General features: G+C 37.6%; 1 protein-coding gene across 4 annotated transcripts in view; it reads right to left on the bottom strand.

Annotated features, from left to right (window-relative positions):
• Positions 1-14,509, bottom strand: part of WWC3 (WWC family member 3) — a 60,720-nt gene that overhangs the window by 26,417 nt on the left and 19,794 nt on the right. For all 4 annotated transcript variants that reach the window (XM_083612104.1, XM_083612106.1, XM_083612103.1 and 1 more), the window contains exons 2-9: positions 13,470-13,579; positions 12,636-12,839; positions 7,713-7,789; positions 4,768-4,847; positions 4,275-4,404; positions 2,127-2,276; positions 1,589-1,612; positions 803-873 (exon numbers count right to left, since the gene is read on the bottom strand). In XM_083612104.1, the coding sequence (XP_083468230.1) occupies positions 803-873; positions 1,589-1,612; positions 2,127-2,276; positions 4,275-4,404; positions 4,768-4,847; positions 7,713-7,789; positions 12,636-12,839; positions 13,470-13,579 (846 nt within the window). The remainder of the gene's footprint in view (positions 1-802; positions 874-1,588; positions 1,613-2,126; positions 2,277-4,274; positions 4,405-4,767; positions 4,848-7,712; positions 7,790-12,635; positions 12,840-13,469; positions 13,580-14,509) is intronic.

Raw genomic sequence — 14,509 nt, 5'->3', positions numbered from 1 at the left:
ATACAATTACTATATATTTGATACAAAAAGCTACAGCTTTTCTGAAAAGGAGAGATTTATGTACTAATTCCAATTATTATTTTATTGCATGCCTACAATAAATGATCTTGGTCCAATTTTTAGAGGTGTTTCCCACTTTTACATGGAGTTTCCTGTGATCTCCTACCCAAGCAACTAACTGGCTCCACAGGTATTTCAGCAACAGGTGATATCAAGACAATTCCTTTTGTCCTGTGTTATTCTACTGTGTTAAATCATAAAAAAATGTGCAGTGCTTCTCTGATTTGCCAATCCTTGATGGGAAACACTAACTGCACATTTCATTAAACGACTATTCTTACACTTAGGCACAAAGTTCCAGACACAAACTTTTAGATGTGACCTACATCTATATATTCAATGCGTGTGAAACTACTAGTGATAATATTCAAGCCCCATTTGACAACCTGCCCCACTCTAGATGCTCCCTCTTATCTAGCTGACATGATCAGACCTAGAGGTCAACTAAATGACCTGGCAACTATAAGTGGTGTTGGAAATCAGGCATGTTAAGTGACCTTTGAACTACCGTAAATGAGGTTTATAACGAGGTTTATAAGCTAACAAACATTGGTTAATGAGCAAACTTTAACCAAACTTAATAACTACAGATGTGTGAATGTAACCCAGCAACTTAATGTTAAGCCATGGTTTAATAAACCATAGTTTAGCTTCCTGTGAGAGCCAGACCACTGATTCATTTAAGAATTGAGCTCCAGCTGGTTAGCACTGGTAATCAACATTGCAGGTTATGCATACTTACTTCTTTCTGGCCTCTTCATATTGCCAGCTCAATTTGATTTTGTCAGCACGTCTTTTGTCATCAAATCCAAACTTTTGAAAGACAAGAAAAATGACAAAATTAGCATTGCATTAGAAAATAGTAACACTGTGAGGAGAAATGTAACTTCAACATCATCACCTAACCAGGAGTGCTTACTGGGACAGAGCAGGGCAGGGCAGTGGCAAAGTCAGGGCTGCACAGCAGCGCCAATGGAACCAATTCAACACTCTTGCATGGCACCCAACCTTAACATTGTCACCCTGCACCGATAAGCAAAACAGCACTGACTCACTGTACCAGCCACTTCTGTCCCAAATCTAGTCCAAAACTATTTTGAAGCTATTATCATTTTGTTCATGATACAGTATCTTGGATCCCAAGTATAAATGGCTATAGATATTTACTATATCTAATCTAGGACCCTGAATTCATGCTAAACTATGTTTAAAATACCATATAAACTTTTAGAAAAATACATAGTTTGCTACAGAATGACATTTTCTTTATAATATCGAAACTCAGAGTGCAAACCTATGCCAATGTACATTGGTTCTCAATACCTCATTCTCACTAATTTCAATTAAATTAATGACTACACAGGCAATTGTTAGACTTCATATTTAACTTCTTTGTTTGAGGCTCTAGACCTTTCTCAAGTAAAGATTGTTTCTGTGATTGATTCAAAATTCTATGAGCACAAAGGGAATTTAATTCTTACGTAATATGATTGCTTCTTAAATCAAGCAATTCAGCCATTATACATACCATGCTGGAGATAGTTGCCCATTCCTGCAACAAAGAAAAAATGATAGACAGAAAATATACTTTGGAACAAACACAGAAAAATGGTAGAAATTACATATGCTATGTAGAGTGAAAAAATGTATGCAAGGTTTAAATAGCTAATGCAAATCTCAACCAGAAAAATAGATTCTAGTTTAATGCCTTAATGAAACGCAATATGTTAAGAGATTTCTTCAATTTAGTTGGATTTGCTGAACAGTGTCACTAACCTATAAAGTGGAAACCAACAGTATAGTTTAGAACAGTGCTACGTTATTATATTATATTATATTATATTATTACATTACATTACATTACATTACATTACATTATTCAACCCCATTCTTTTGCTTCAATAAAAGGTAAAAAGCCCATAATACAATTATATGCATTGTGTGTTTTGATTAAATCCTCTTTTGAACTGAATTGGGAAACTATATTTAAATACTGTCACTATGCAGTACAACAAAAGTTACTGCTTTTTCATAGCAAACATATTTAAATAAAAATATTTGCATACCTCTCCAATGATATCAGTTTGAGAACAAGCATCAGAGTAATGTTGAGGTAAACTGGAGTCACTAAGCGGGCTAGAATTATGATGAAGATCCTGCAGAGATTCTGTAATACAACAGCTATTCCTGAATCCATCTGTCAGCTTGGCCAGACTCTTAAAAAAAGAACATTAAGGAAAGCATCTTATAAAAGAATCTATTTGTAGTTTAATCATCCTTTTTAAAACAAGTCACTAATAGCCCATGGATTTCTGTTACTAGTTATGACAGGAAAGATCATCATATAGAATGGAATCATGACTTGCATAGAAAACTTTTTTTAAATGAGCTTATCTATACAAAAATATAAGTTTAACGTGATGCATATAGCAACAGGAAAACATTGTAAAATGCATGTAGTCTAGACAGACTTAAATAATAGCTAGTATTAAGTAGTCCTCAAGACTGTGTACATGAGGAGCTTTAATTCCGTTGAGTAATATATAAGGAACAATTTTTTAATGCTGTAAACATCTGTGTTACTTTACATAACTCAGATCTTAGCTTGAAGCAGCTGCCATCCAGGAGGGCAGATCAGAATGGCAAGCGGTAGTGTTCAACAGATACCTTAGAACTATTTGTTGGAAAAGCCAATATTTTCTTTCAGTATCTCCTAGGAAAAGCATTTCAGCCTCCCCCAAATGGTCTGACAATTGGGAAGGTGTTTTCATATTGTAAGTTAAGTTTCACTTTTAGTGGGGAGTTATCTGACTAAGTATTTCTCCCCTCCCATTATGTTCTGACACCTTGTCACGTCAAGCAAACAGAAGGGATTATTCATTAAACAATTCTGTCAGTTAACCCAAAGATGATTTCACTGGAAAACCAGTCTAAGCAGCTAATGAAAGGCTCCCAACACAATATAAATCCAACATTTAGCAAAGTATTACTTACAGTTCAGTTTAGCTACATCCATTTATTGCAACTCTCTAGCTATTCCTCTTTTTTTTACCATAACAATATAATATTTCCAAAATAAAATCTCATACGCTAACAATTTGAGTATATAGAGGACTTGATTCATGAGCAGACCACAAAACAAGTTCTCAAGCAACTTCAATTCTTCTCTAAACTTTCCTTACAAAAATGATATTTTTTCACATCAGTAACATAATTTTAGTCACCTTACCCTATTTAGGCCTGACTAACTCTTCCTGTCCTTTTACCTATATATGGACCAACTGTCAACAAATTTTCCATCAGCTCAGTTTTCCAACACCTACACAAAAATGAGTCATGCTCATCTAATCCAAGACCATCAACTAAAAAGGGGATGTTAAGGTGAGTATTTCCTTCTTCTGGAAATAACCCCATCCCTGGCCATTTAAATTGTCTCTGAAGGCAACCTTGAGTGTTTTAATGGAGCATAGATACATAAATAAATGACTTCACATTGTGTCAAGTGATACCAGGTGTGATTGTTGCAAAATATAGGGCTGAGAAAAGCCAAGGGTGCATTTTGGGATTCTACTAAAAGTCTGGGCACCTGAAAGCCTGTAGCCTTTCCTCCTGGATGTTTTTTGCTTCATTATAACTGGACCTTGTCTGGCTGTGAGGAGCATGTGTGATCTCAATATTGGTTTGCTACCCCCCACCCCCAATTTAACTTCCCTATACAGTGGTACCTCGGGTTACATACGCTTCAGGTTACAGACTCAGCTAACCCAGAAATAGTACCTCGGGTTAAGAACTTTGCTTCAGGATGAGAACAGAAATCGTGCTCTGGCGGCGCGGCAGCAGCAGGAGGCCCCATTAGCTAAAGTGGTGCTTCAGGTTAAGAATGGTTTCAGGTTAAGAATGGACCTCCGGAACGAATTAAGTACTTAACCCAAGGTACCACTGTACAATACAAACACTGAAGAGCAGGAGTCAGTTGAAGAGGAAACACTGATGTGATTAATCTTACATTACATTACAAGGAAATGGAACCAACTATGGACCTTTCATATTTCAAAACATGGTAAATCCTTAAATGGTAAAAATAAGAAACACATTTCCACAAAATACGTTACTGACCAACTATGTATGCACAAAGTAGTGTTCTGACTTGGTATAAATTCTCAGTCTTGTATAAGACAACAAATGTCATTAATAAGTAACTGACAGCTTCTTACCTGCATCAAGTCTTGCCTCTCTCTCTCACCCATACAAATAGCCTTCCTGATGCTTCGAAGCTCATTCATTATTGCTTGGGCTTCATCCAATTTGTAATTCATATGGGCATTTGACATCTTACGGTCAATCCTGTTATACAAACAAGTAGCAGAAAAGTTACCCATTTCTGGTAATATACAAACTGAAATCAATCTTAATGCTCAAGGCGGGGGGAGGGAGGACTGGCCTTCTAGATAAAGGCCAGAGAACAGAGAGTACAGGTGTCAAGTAAAGGGAGGGTTCCTACAGGGAACAATTCAGGAGGAGGAGCTTCCCAAATTAAACACTGTGTGTTCATTGTAACATTCTCACAGGAAATCTTACAATTATTAGTAGAATTGTTGGTAAGCACAAACATCAGCCAAGTACTATTATAAACAACATTCACAACTTTACTATCTACACCAGCAAGAATTAGGACAAAACACCCCATCCTGCTTCATTTGAACTCACTCTTGTAATGTCTCTACGCCTCTCTCTTTGTACTGTAGTTCTTGCTTCATCTGCGTTAATTCCCGCTTCAACCTAGAAAGCTGGAGACCAAAAAAAAAGTTAAAGAGCATAGTATGCACTGGAAACATACTACTACTGCTGCAATTGTTCCCTTCATGGTACTTTCTCCATTTCACTGGTTACAGTGGGTTTCTAAATCCTAGTTTATTGGGATACCATTAATCAGAACTTCTGGTCCAGAAGTAATGGCTAATTGTAGTTTCCTAGTTTCCTTCTTCACTTTCACAAAGGTAAGAGAAAAGCAAGTGACCACAGCTCATGCACATCCTAGCTTACAGCACAATCCTAACCAGGTGCAGTAAGTCCTACTGAATACAATGGTGTTTACTCCTAGGGAAGTGGGGTTAGGATTGCCACCTTATTAAGGCAGGAATTGATTTTAGAAAGGTAGCCATATACCAACAAAATATTCCAGGTTGTTCAAGCATAAAGAAAAGTAACTGAGGATGAGAACTATGCATGTCGTTTTATCTATGTCTCTGTGTCTTCAGTTCTTTGTTTTACTATATTCGTAATCATGCTGTAAAAATGTTCCATGTACTTGACTCAATAGTTCCTTTAGTAGTTTATTTGTGGACAAAATCATTCACCAAATGCCACTGAAACAGTGCATCCAAGTTACGCAGGCAATATAATGGCTCCATGCCCTCTGTTCTTGTGGCTCCCAAGTCAAATTTAAACTTTATTTGTGACTTTTGTACTAATGTTTAATTAGGGTTTTCTAACCCCTAATTATAACATACATTCAGAAGGGGGAGAGAGAGAGAGAGAGTAGGAAGATTCAATCCTGCAGGAAAGGCACTTGCAAAGGACTGCCTGCACCCAGGACAACTGAATGAGCTGAGTGAATGGAGAATTCAATTCTGCAGGGTGCTGTTTTGCAAATGCATTCCTGATGGGGTCTGCAGCCTTCCCACCAGATGTCACAACCCCTCCAAGCAGCCCAACCCAGGGCTGTCTTGACCCAACTCAGGTCAAGCCTTCATCCCTCTGAATCAGCCCAATTTGGTTTGGGGTTCAGGTTATGGCTAAATCCAGTGCACAGTCCAAGCTACTAAGCTGCAGTGATACCATGTTTGGTCAAAGTAGGAAAGCAAATAACAGACAACTTGTCAAGTATGAAGCAAACGGTGAGGGCCAGGGCAAGTCACTATTTTTTGGTATAACTGATTTAACAGAATTGGCAAGATAATTGGAGAAGCTATGGTCTATTACATTGTGCTAAAGAAATTTCTACGTCTATAACTATGTGTTTATTTTGCTATAATTTTACCACTATAAATAGTAAAGAACTTAGGAAAACACCAACTGATCTCAGGAAGACTTCTTAAAAAGTTAACTTTTTCTATGTATACACACAGAACAAATACCCCTGATTAAGTTTTGCTTTTAGGACTGGTCACATAAAAAATAGCTAACTCAAATGCATCCACCCTTTAAAAAGATATATTTCATTATCCAGAGTGTTTGGAAAGTTGATAACCATTCTCTCAATATTGGTGAATGAAAAGAACTTGCGATTTAGGAACATGTTTGTAGTGCTTAACATTGCTATGATATATCATGTCAGTTTCAGTCTATATTTTATTGCTTACTGTAAAGAGTTACATGCAGCCTAAAGTATAAGCTCAGATACAATATACTACCTCCATTATGCAACTCAACTCAGCCCAATATGGGAGCATATCATATTGTTAATGGCAGCCAGAACATCTTCCATTTTGCTCCATTCCCAATGCCCCTAGGGGAGTGATGGCCAAACTTGGCCCTTCAGACGTTTTGGGACTACAACTCCCATCATCCCTAGCTAACAGGACCCGTGGTCAGGGATGATGGGAACTGCAGTCCCAAAACAGCTGGAGGGCCAAGTTTGGCCATCACTGCCCTAGGGTATTACAACTCAATAAGGAGCATGCAAAGCTGCCGCATACGAAATCAGGCCATTGCTCAATTCAGCAATTCTACTGCTGGCTGGCAGCAGCTCTCCCATGTTTCAGACCAAAATAGGGATTTCTTTCTGCACAAAAGCATGCACTCTGTCACTGAGCCATTGCCACTCCCTACCCTACCAATGAAGGTATCCGACTTTAATATACCGTATTTTTCACCCTATAGGACACACTTTTTCCCCTCCAAAAATGAAGGGAAAATGTGTGTGCGTCCTATGGGGCGAATGCAGGCTTTCGCTGAAGCCTGGAGAGCGAGAGGGGTTGGTGCGCACCGACCCCTCTCGCTCTCCAGGCTTTGCGTAGCTATCCGCAAGCCGTGGGAGCCCGGCGCTAGGCTCCCACGGCTTGCGGAGAGTTGCCTGCATGCTGAAGCCTGGGCGCGCTGAGCTCAGCGAGCCCAGGCTTCAAACTTCGTGCAGCTCTCCGCAAGCCATGGGAGCCCGATGCTGGGCTCCCACGGCTTGCGGAGAGCTGCCTGTTCTGGGGGCTGGGGTCGGGGGAAGCTCGGGCTTCCCCCGCCCCAGCCCCGCACCTGGAGGGAAAATAATTTTTCCCCCTTTATTCCCCCCTCCCAAAAATAACTAGGTGCTCCTTATGGGCCGGTGCGTCCTATGGGGCGAAAAATACGGTACATGTTCTGCAATTAAGTAATTCACAGTGGCAGCTAACAAACATATCTCTCAATAAACATGATCTGCAAAATTTAGATAGAATTTGTGGTGTGATGATTCTGATTTTTTTTTTTAAGAGAGCATACAACCCTTAAAAACAATAAAGAGTTTGGGTAGTTGCAGGGAGCAGGAATCAAGTTTTCCACTAGAATTACTCCACTAAGGCAAAGCTGAAATGCAAAAACACAAAGAAAGCTTATAGAGTGAAGAAGAAGAGGTGACACTGATTATTTTCAGCATGAAGTATTAGAAAAGGGTTACTCACTCTGTCACGCCTACTTGCTATTTCTGCTTTAATCTGACATGGGTCGTATTTGGTATTGGTTGAAAATCCAGAGAATGCTGAACAAACAGAAAACGTCTTAATTTTCAAAACACTAGAAGTAGTTCATTAAGTGCATTGTAAATGCTAGGCTAACTAAATGTTTAACAGCCAGATCTTATGCTTCACTTGTTCCACTTACTCCTCTGTAGCTAAAGTGGAAACAAGTTGTCTACCTGAAGACATCAATCAGTTCAACTAATACCAATGCATACCATTAATCAGGACAAGCAGTCTTATAGTCTATCCTACAAAGAAGTGGAGAGTTTAAAACACATAATTTTGTAACTTGTATGTGGGGGGGGGGGAAACACCTGTATTTATTTTGAGTTATGCAAAAAACAGTTTAGAGGCAACAGATTTCTTATAAACTGCATTTAATGAAACCTAGTGAATTACCATTAACCATTTAACAAAATTCCCTTCGACAAGTTTTGTTTTGCTTTCAAGATCAACGCTTTCAAATACATTCTCTTTACCTGCCCCAAAATAATCTGCTTAATTGAATGTTAGGGACATGGATGAAAAAATGTAAAATTGTTTCTTTTGTGGTCATAGTTCTTACTGTCTGCTGGAAACAAAAGTACTAACCTCAAACATCCTATATACAGTAAATACAGGACATTGTATATACAATGTATATAAATGTATAAATGTATATACATGACATTAAATAATGGATGTTGACTGCCAACACAAAACATACCATAGGCATATGGTAATATCCCCTTTTGATTCATATTCTTCCTCTGGTAATACAGATTAAACAAAATGAATTATGTCTTGTACATTGTTATGCATATGTACGTATTTATTTTCATTGTATTTTAATACTGTGTCTAAGGTACTAGTCGATCCTCAGAGTCCCCCTCTACAATTCTATGATAGTCTGACAGTAAATTACATTCTGCTTGCATTAAATTCATATTTTGGTAATATATAGTAGTTTTTGTGTATGCACTTTTGTAATGAGCAGAATTCATCACAGGCATACTAGAATGTGGTCATTAGCCACAACCCACCATAGGGATTCGTGAGGAGTGCTGTGTCACTTTAAAAAAAAAAAATCCACATTGAAAGTACTCTGGAAAAACTTCATAAAGTACAGTATATGACTAGCTTTTCAATTCTGTTTTGTAAACGGCTCAGCTTTATTTGTGCTATACAGTTTCGTTTTTATTCTGTTTATAGGAAATTTTACATGGTGTGGTTGTTTTTATGTAAGCTGTGTTAAGAGATTTTGTTATACTGAGTGGTATAAATTGAATTAGTTTCTGATGAGTGGTTCAGCACTATCAGATAGAACTTATGGATTCTACTCACAAAGAAGAATTCCACTTGAACAATGGAACCAACCCTTCCCTCTCCCCTGCAACATCCTCTCAAAATCTACTCCAAAAGGTTAGGAAATCCATTGGAGCCATTTTGGAGTGGGGGGGTGGGTGGAATGTTGCTGGATCCAACATTCTGAGTTTAGAGGACACAGTACTTGTAATTTTATCATATGAAGGCATTTAACGTGTGTTGGAAATTATTTCTGGAAACACCATACAGTCATACCTCGGGTTGCGAACGTGATCCGTGCGGGAGGCACGTTCGCAACCCACAGCGCTGTGTCTGTGCATACGCTTGACGCAATTCGGCGCATGCGCATGACATCATTTTGTGCATCTGCGCGTGCGCCGAAACCCGGAAGTACCCCGTTCCAATACTTCCAGGTTCGGTGTGGTCCGTAACCCGAAAACACACAACACGCAGTGTTCACAACCTGAGGTATGACTGTATTCTTTTATTGCAAAAGGTTTTAAATGATTTTGATACTGTACTTTCACATTGTTGGCACCTTATCACATAGGACAAGTAGGCAATGCAAATAGTAGTAGTAGTAATAATAATAATAATAATCATAATAATAATAATACACATAGCAGCTTTATCACATGAATATTAAGGGAAGAAGTCACTTTGTAATGAAATCCATCTTCTAAATAGCCATATGAACTGCTCCTGGATTAACACTAAACCTGGGCTCACCCAAACAAACTAGGGAGCATAGTTACACATGCCAGTTAAAGAAATGGGCCAAGGAAACTATTTTATCTCATTGATATCTGCACACATAATTTGGATTATATGCATTATGACTGTTCTTCTACCTGAAAAACCTTCGTTGCTAGATGAACTGTAATACTTCTGTTCCTGCAAAATCAAATACTGAGGCAAGTGTATGCCATTTGTTTTTCATAGTACAAATTATAAATTTAATTTAAAGATTTAGACTAATTAATATGTATCTCCGCTATGAGATACAGCTAAGAGCAGGAAGGACTGTCGCTGTCCCACCTAACAAAACAACCAGTACAGTTGTTATAGTATGTATGAAAGAGGAAAGTATTTTAAATGCTTTTAAGATTCTATCCAATGCCATTTAGCATATTGGTAAAAGGTAAATAGCAAGCTTTTCACAACTACTGTATTCCAGTGCAAATAGTAGAATTTAATCTTTAGAAATAAAATTAATGCAAGCCTATATTGCATTCAATGGTACACGGTTCTGAAAAAAGCATGTGTATGTTAAACAGCTTATTAAAATAATATTCAGTCAAGGAAAATCACCTTCTCTATTAGCATTTTCAGAAGTGAGAAGTAAATTAGCATTTTACACATATTTTAAGAAAAAAGCAAGGAAGCTGTTTCTGTTTAAACCTTTCTGTTACAAGCAATGTATTTTTCTGGGCTCAGGAATCAAATTAATGAAGAAAAATACAGGCCTTGGTTCTCTAATATTTATGCCAAGCAAACATTAAAATATGCATTTGTAAGCTTCAATAGCTAAAGAAAATCAAGCTTTTTGAAATTTCTGTCAGTTTTGAAAACTACGGAATTTTTTTTTTATAAAAACAGAATGACTCATACTGTAAAGCATCAATTACAACTAAATTGTTTTTCCTGATTCTATTTCTGACATGCTTGGTGCCATGTACACAAGAGATGTGTAGTGCACGAAGTTTTAAACCTTTGTTAAAGAATTATAGAAGTTTTGTTAGATTTTTCAAAAGTTGTGTGCCATGAGTGATAATTTAAAATGAAAATAATACTGATCACTGAGCTGCTTTAAATGTGTGGGATTTTCTCTTTTAATTTTCACCAAGCAGAATACTCATACCCTGCACAGCCATCACACATACAAAAGGACCTTCTGGATCACATCCCTAGTGTGAAACTTGAATTCCTGACCTTTTAGATTCTGGATAAAATGCTGTTTGCCAGCACATTTGAAGTTTTAACTTGTAATGTAAGTTTTCTCTTTATTAAATACTCTGATGCCCTAATTCACAGATACATAAGTGGGAGATCAAAACATACTACAGTGGTACCTCGGGTTACATGCGCTTCAGGTTACATACGCTTCAAGTTACAGACTCCGCTAACCCAGAAATAGTACCTCGGGTTAAGAACTTTGCTTCAGGATGAGAACAGAAATCGTGCTCCGGCGGCACAGTGACAGCAGGAGGCCCCATTAGCTAAAGTAGTGCTTCAGGTTAAGAACAGTTTCAGGTTAAGAACGGACCTCCGGAACGAATAAAGTACTTAACCCGAGGTACCACTGTAGTTGGTTTTTAGCTTAACAACAGCACTCACCCAACAGAGCACTACCTGATATTTTAAATCCCTAGAGTTTAGAGAAAAAGTTGCAATGCCATATTTGGAGGGCTGGTATTAAACCAAATAAAAACAGAAAGCCACACTGAAGATATAAACAATTCGTTGTGCATATATTCCCTGCCTCAACAATATATAAATCAAGCTTTTCATGCCACACAAAGTTGCATGATGCAAATTTATCACTGGATTGGAACTGGAGCAAGTTAGTTGCACTTAGTGCCTATTGAATCAATGATAGTTAAGTTAGGTATTGCTAACTTTTCACATTATTTCATGGAACCTAACATGACTTGACTGCTTTTGATCCAAACCATTCATAATTTAAATAGCGCCATCATATTCTGAATTCCACAGACAGGATGAATAAATAACAGCATTATATCATGGTTCTCAAATTTTCCACATGTAAGATGGTTTCTTAATAAAGCTCAGAAACTTCAACTTAGCCTGCAAAGTGTAAAACTGGCTTGACTAAGACAGCTTTCAGAAAATAATAAATCAATGAATTATTAAAGGCATTACTAATAAAAGCAAATGTTCCCAATAGTAGCCTTCTAAAGCAGCTTTTCTTTTTTAAAAAAACAAAAAACCTGCTAGATATCGTTCCATATATCTGTACACAGAATCGAGTTAGGCCCTTAATTTTTGAAGATTCTGAATGGAAACAAAATTATTAGTTTCCTGTTACAATTTTTATTGTATTTTTACTTTTGGATCCTGCCCTTCCCTGCAAAGAGAAACCTGGATTGTTAATACAGGGGTCAGCAAACTTTTTACCCATGGTAGGCAACCTAAGGCCCGGGGGGCCGAATCCGGCCCAGTCGCCTTCTAAATCCGGCCTGCGGATGGTCTGGGAATCAGCATGTTTTTACATGAGTAGAATGTGTCCTTTTATTTAAAACGCATCTCTGGGTTATTTGTGGGGCCTGCCTGGTGTTTTTACACAAGTACAATGTGTGCTTTTATTTAAAATGCATCTCTGGGTTATTTGTGGGGCATAGGAATTCGTTCATTATTTTTTTCAAAATATAGTCCTGCCCCCCCACAAGGTCTGAGGGACAGTGGACCGGCCCCTGGCTGAAAAAGTTTGCTGACTCCTGGTTAAGAACATACAATAATACAAATACAAACCACAAAACATTTAAAGTATCACTCAAAACATTCAAATATGAACCATTTGGAGATTAAAGGTAAACTTACAGCTGGCATAAGAGCGACTGTCATCCTCACACATTTTATGCAGCTGCTGATATTCTTCTTGTGCTAGCTCAAAACGCTGCTGCTTAATTTGGTAGATTTCTTTTTTGGCATTAAGTGCTTCCTGGGCAACAATTAAATATTCCTTCAACATGCGCTCCTGCTCTCTTCTCCACTGCTCTCTTGGGTCCTCAATCTGTGTGAGTTCTGACGAGGGGAAAAAAGGCGTTCAGATTTGTAAAGTGGCAAAATACATAATCATCATACTAACACACCAATTTGCAACCTACAAAACTGGCAGGCCTCCACATCTATACTGACTTCTAATTTGAAGACAGTTATTTCTAAAATATGTAGTCTAGCCTTCAACTGCCTGATTTGGATGCAACGAAAAACCACCGTTTAGCATTATGTGCATGAGCCTCTTCCTTGCACCTTCTCTAGCAAGTCTGCAAGAGGTCAGAAACATCCACTCTTGTTTTCAAATAACTTCAGAAGAAATGAATTCTACTGAGCCATGAAAAGAGATCCAAGCAGTTGTGTTTATAAAGGTTGTCCATCTTATTTCACTGTCACACCTCCGTCAAATACAGCTACCTTATATCTCAGAAACTTTACATCAAATTACACAAAGATAACCTGAGCTCATGGGAGCCATTAACATATTTCATGTTGTCAGAACTGTTTCATTATGTTTTAGCCTTACCCAATACAGTGCTCCTAAATACATTTCTATAGAAATTACTTATGTGCATTAATTTAGGCTTATGGGTGCATTAAAAAATTTAACTGCATTAGTTCCAAGGCATATTTTTTAAAAAAAATCCTTTTACTTACGATTGATATGGTCCATGTAATAAACACCAATCTGTTGATCGTAAACAGTTTCCCATCCTAAAGGCAGTTCATCGCCAACACAGTCAGCAAATGTCAATGGCTTTGTAATCCTATAAATAGCATGAAAAATGGAAATGGGTTAAAAGTGAAGCGTTCAGCTAAGTGACACTACAGTTGCCTATAGAAGTTATAATTTGGGGAAAGCCTTAGAGAGCAAGGATGGGGAACCTGTGCATCTCCTGTTGATGTTGGAATCCAGGTTTCATCAGTCACAACCAACTTGGCCAAAAGATGAGAATAATGGGAGATGTTGTCCAGCAACATCAGGAAAGCCACAGGTTCCCCATTCCTGCACCAAGACTTTGAACATTGAAGCTCGTACTGGTTGGATGAAGCACGTACTATTTCAAGAGGTGGATATTGGAAGATATCTTGTAGAACAAGAGAGGCAAGATTTTCTTTTTGCATTCTAAGCTTAACAGTTTAATTATTGTGGTATGTAGCCTTACAGGTTTTTCCTCTAACAAAAAGGGCTGTATTGAAATTCATTGCTATTACAAATTGAGCCTAGTATATGGTTTGTTTTTTGTTTTTGTTTTAGAAATATCAATGCACAAAAAAGTGAGTTTGTTTTCTTTTAAAATCTAGAAGTGAAACATTTACTGACATTAAAGATTTTTTATAACAAATGCAGTCATTTGTAAAATACCCTAATTTCACATCATCAAAACCTACAACATACATCAACTTGAGCCTTCACATGCAGTTATATTTGTAACAATGGCTGTGGACAGATATGATTTATCAACATTGTTCAAGCATTTTCACAGCACACATTTTTGCAGAAAATGCTTGCAAGTTTTAGTTTCAAGCTAAAAGAAGACATATCTAACAACTAGAAACTTTTTACTTTTCTAGTAAAAAAACAGCAAGAACATTTCCAATGCATATTTTCATATTTAAAATTGACTCACATACATTGTCAAAGGCTTCGGGAGAATTAGCAAGCATCCCTTCCACCCTGACAATTACAACAAAGG

Source organism: Podarcis filfolensis (genome assembly GCF_964270895.1).
Source record: "Podarcis filfolensis genome assembly, chromosome: 4".
Classification (NCBI taxonomy): Eukaryota; Metazoa; Chordata; class Lepidosauria; order Squamata; family Lacertidae; genus Podarcis; species Podarcis filfolensis.
This window is presented reverse-complemented; position numbering and strand designations above follow the sequence as displayed.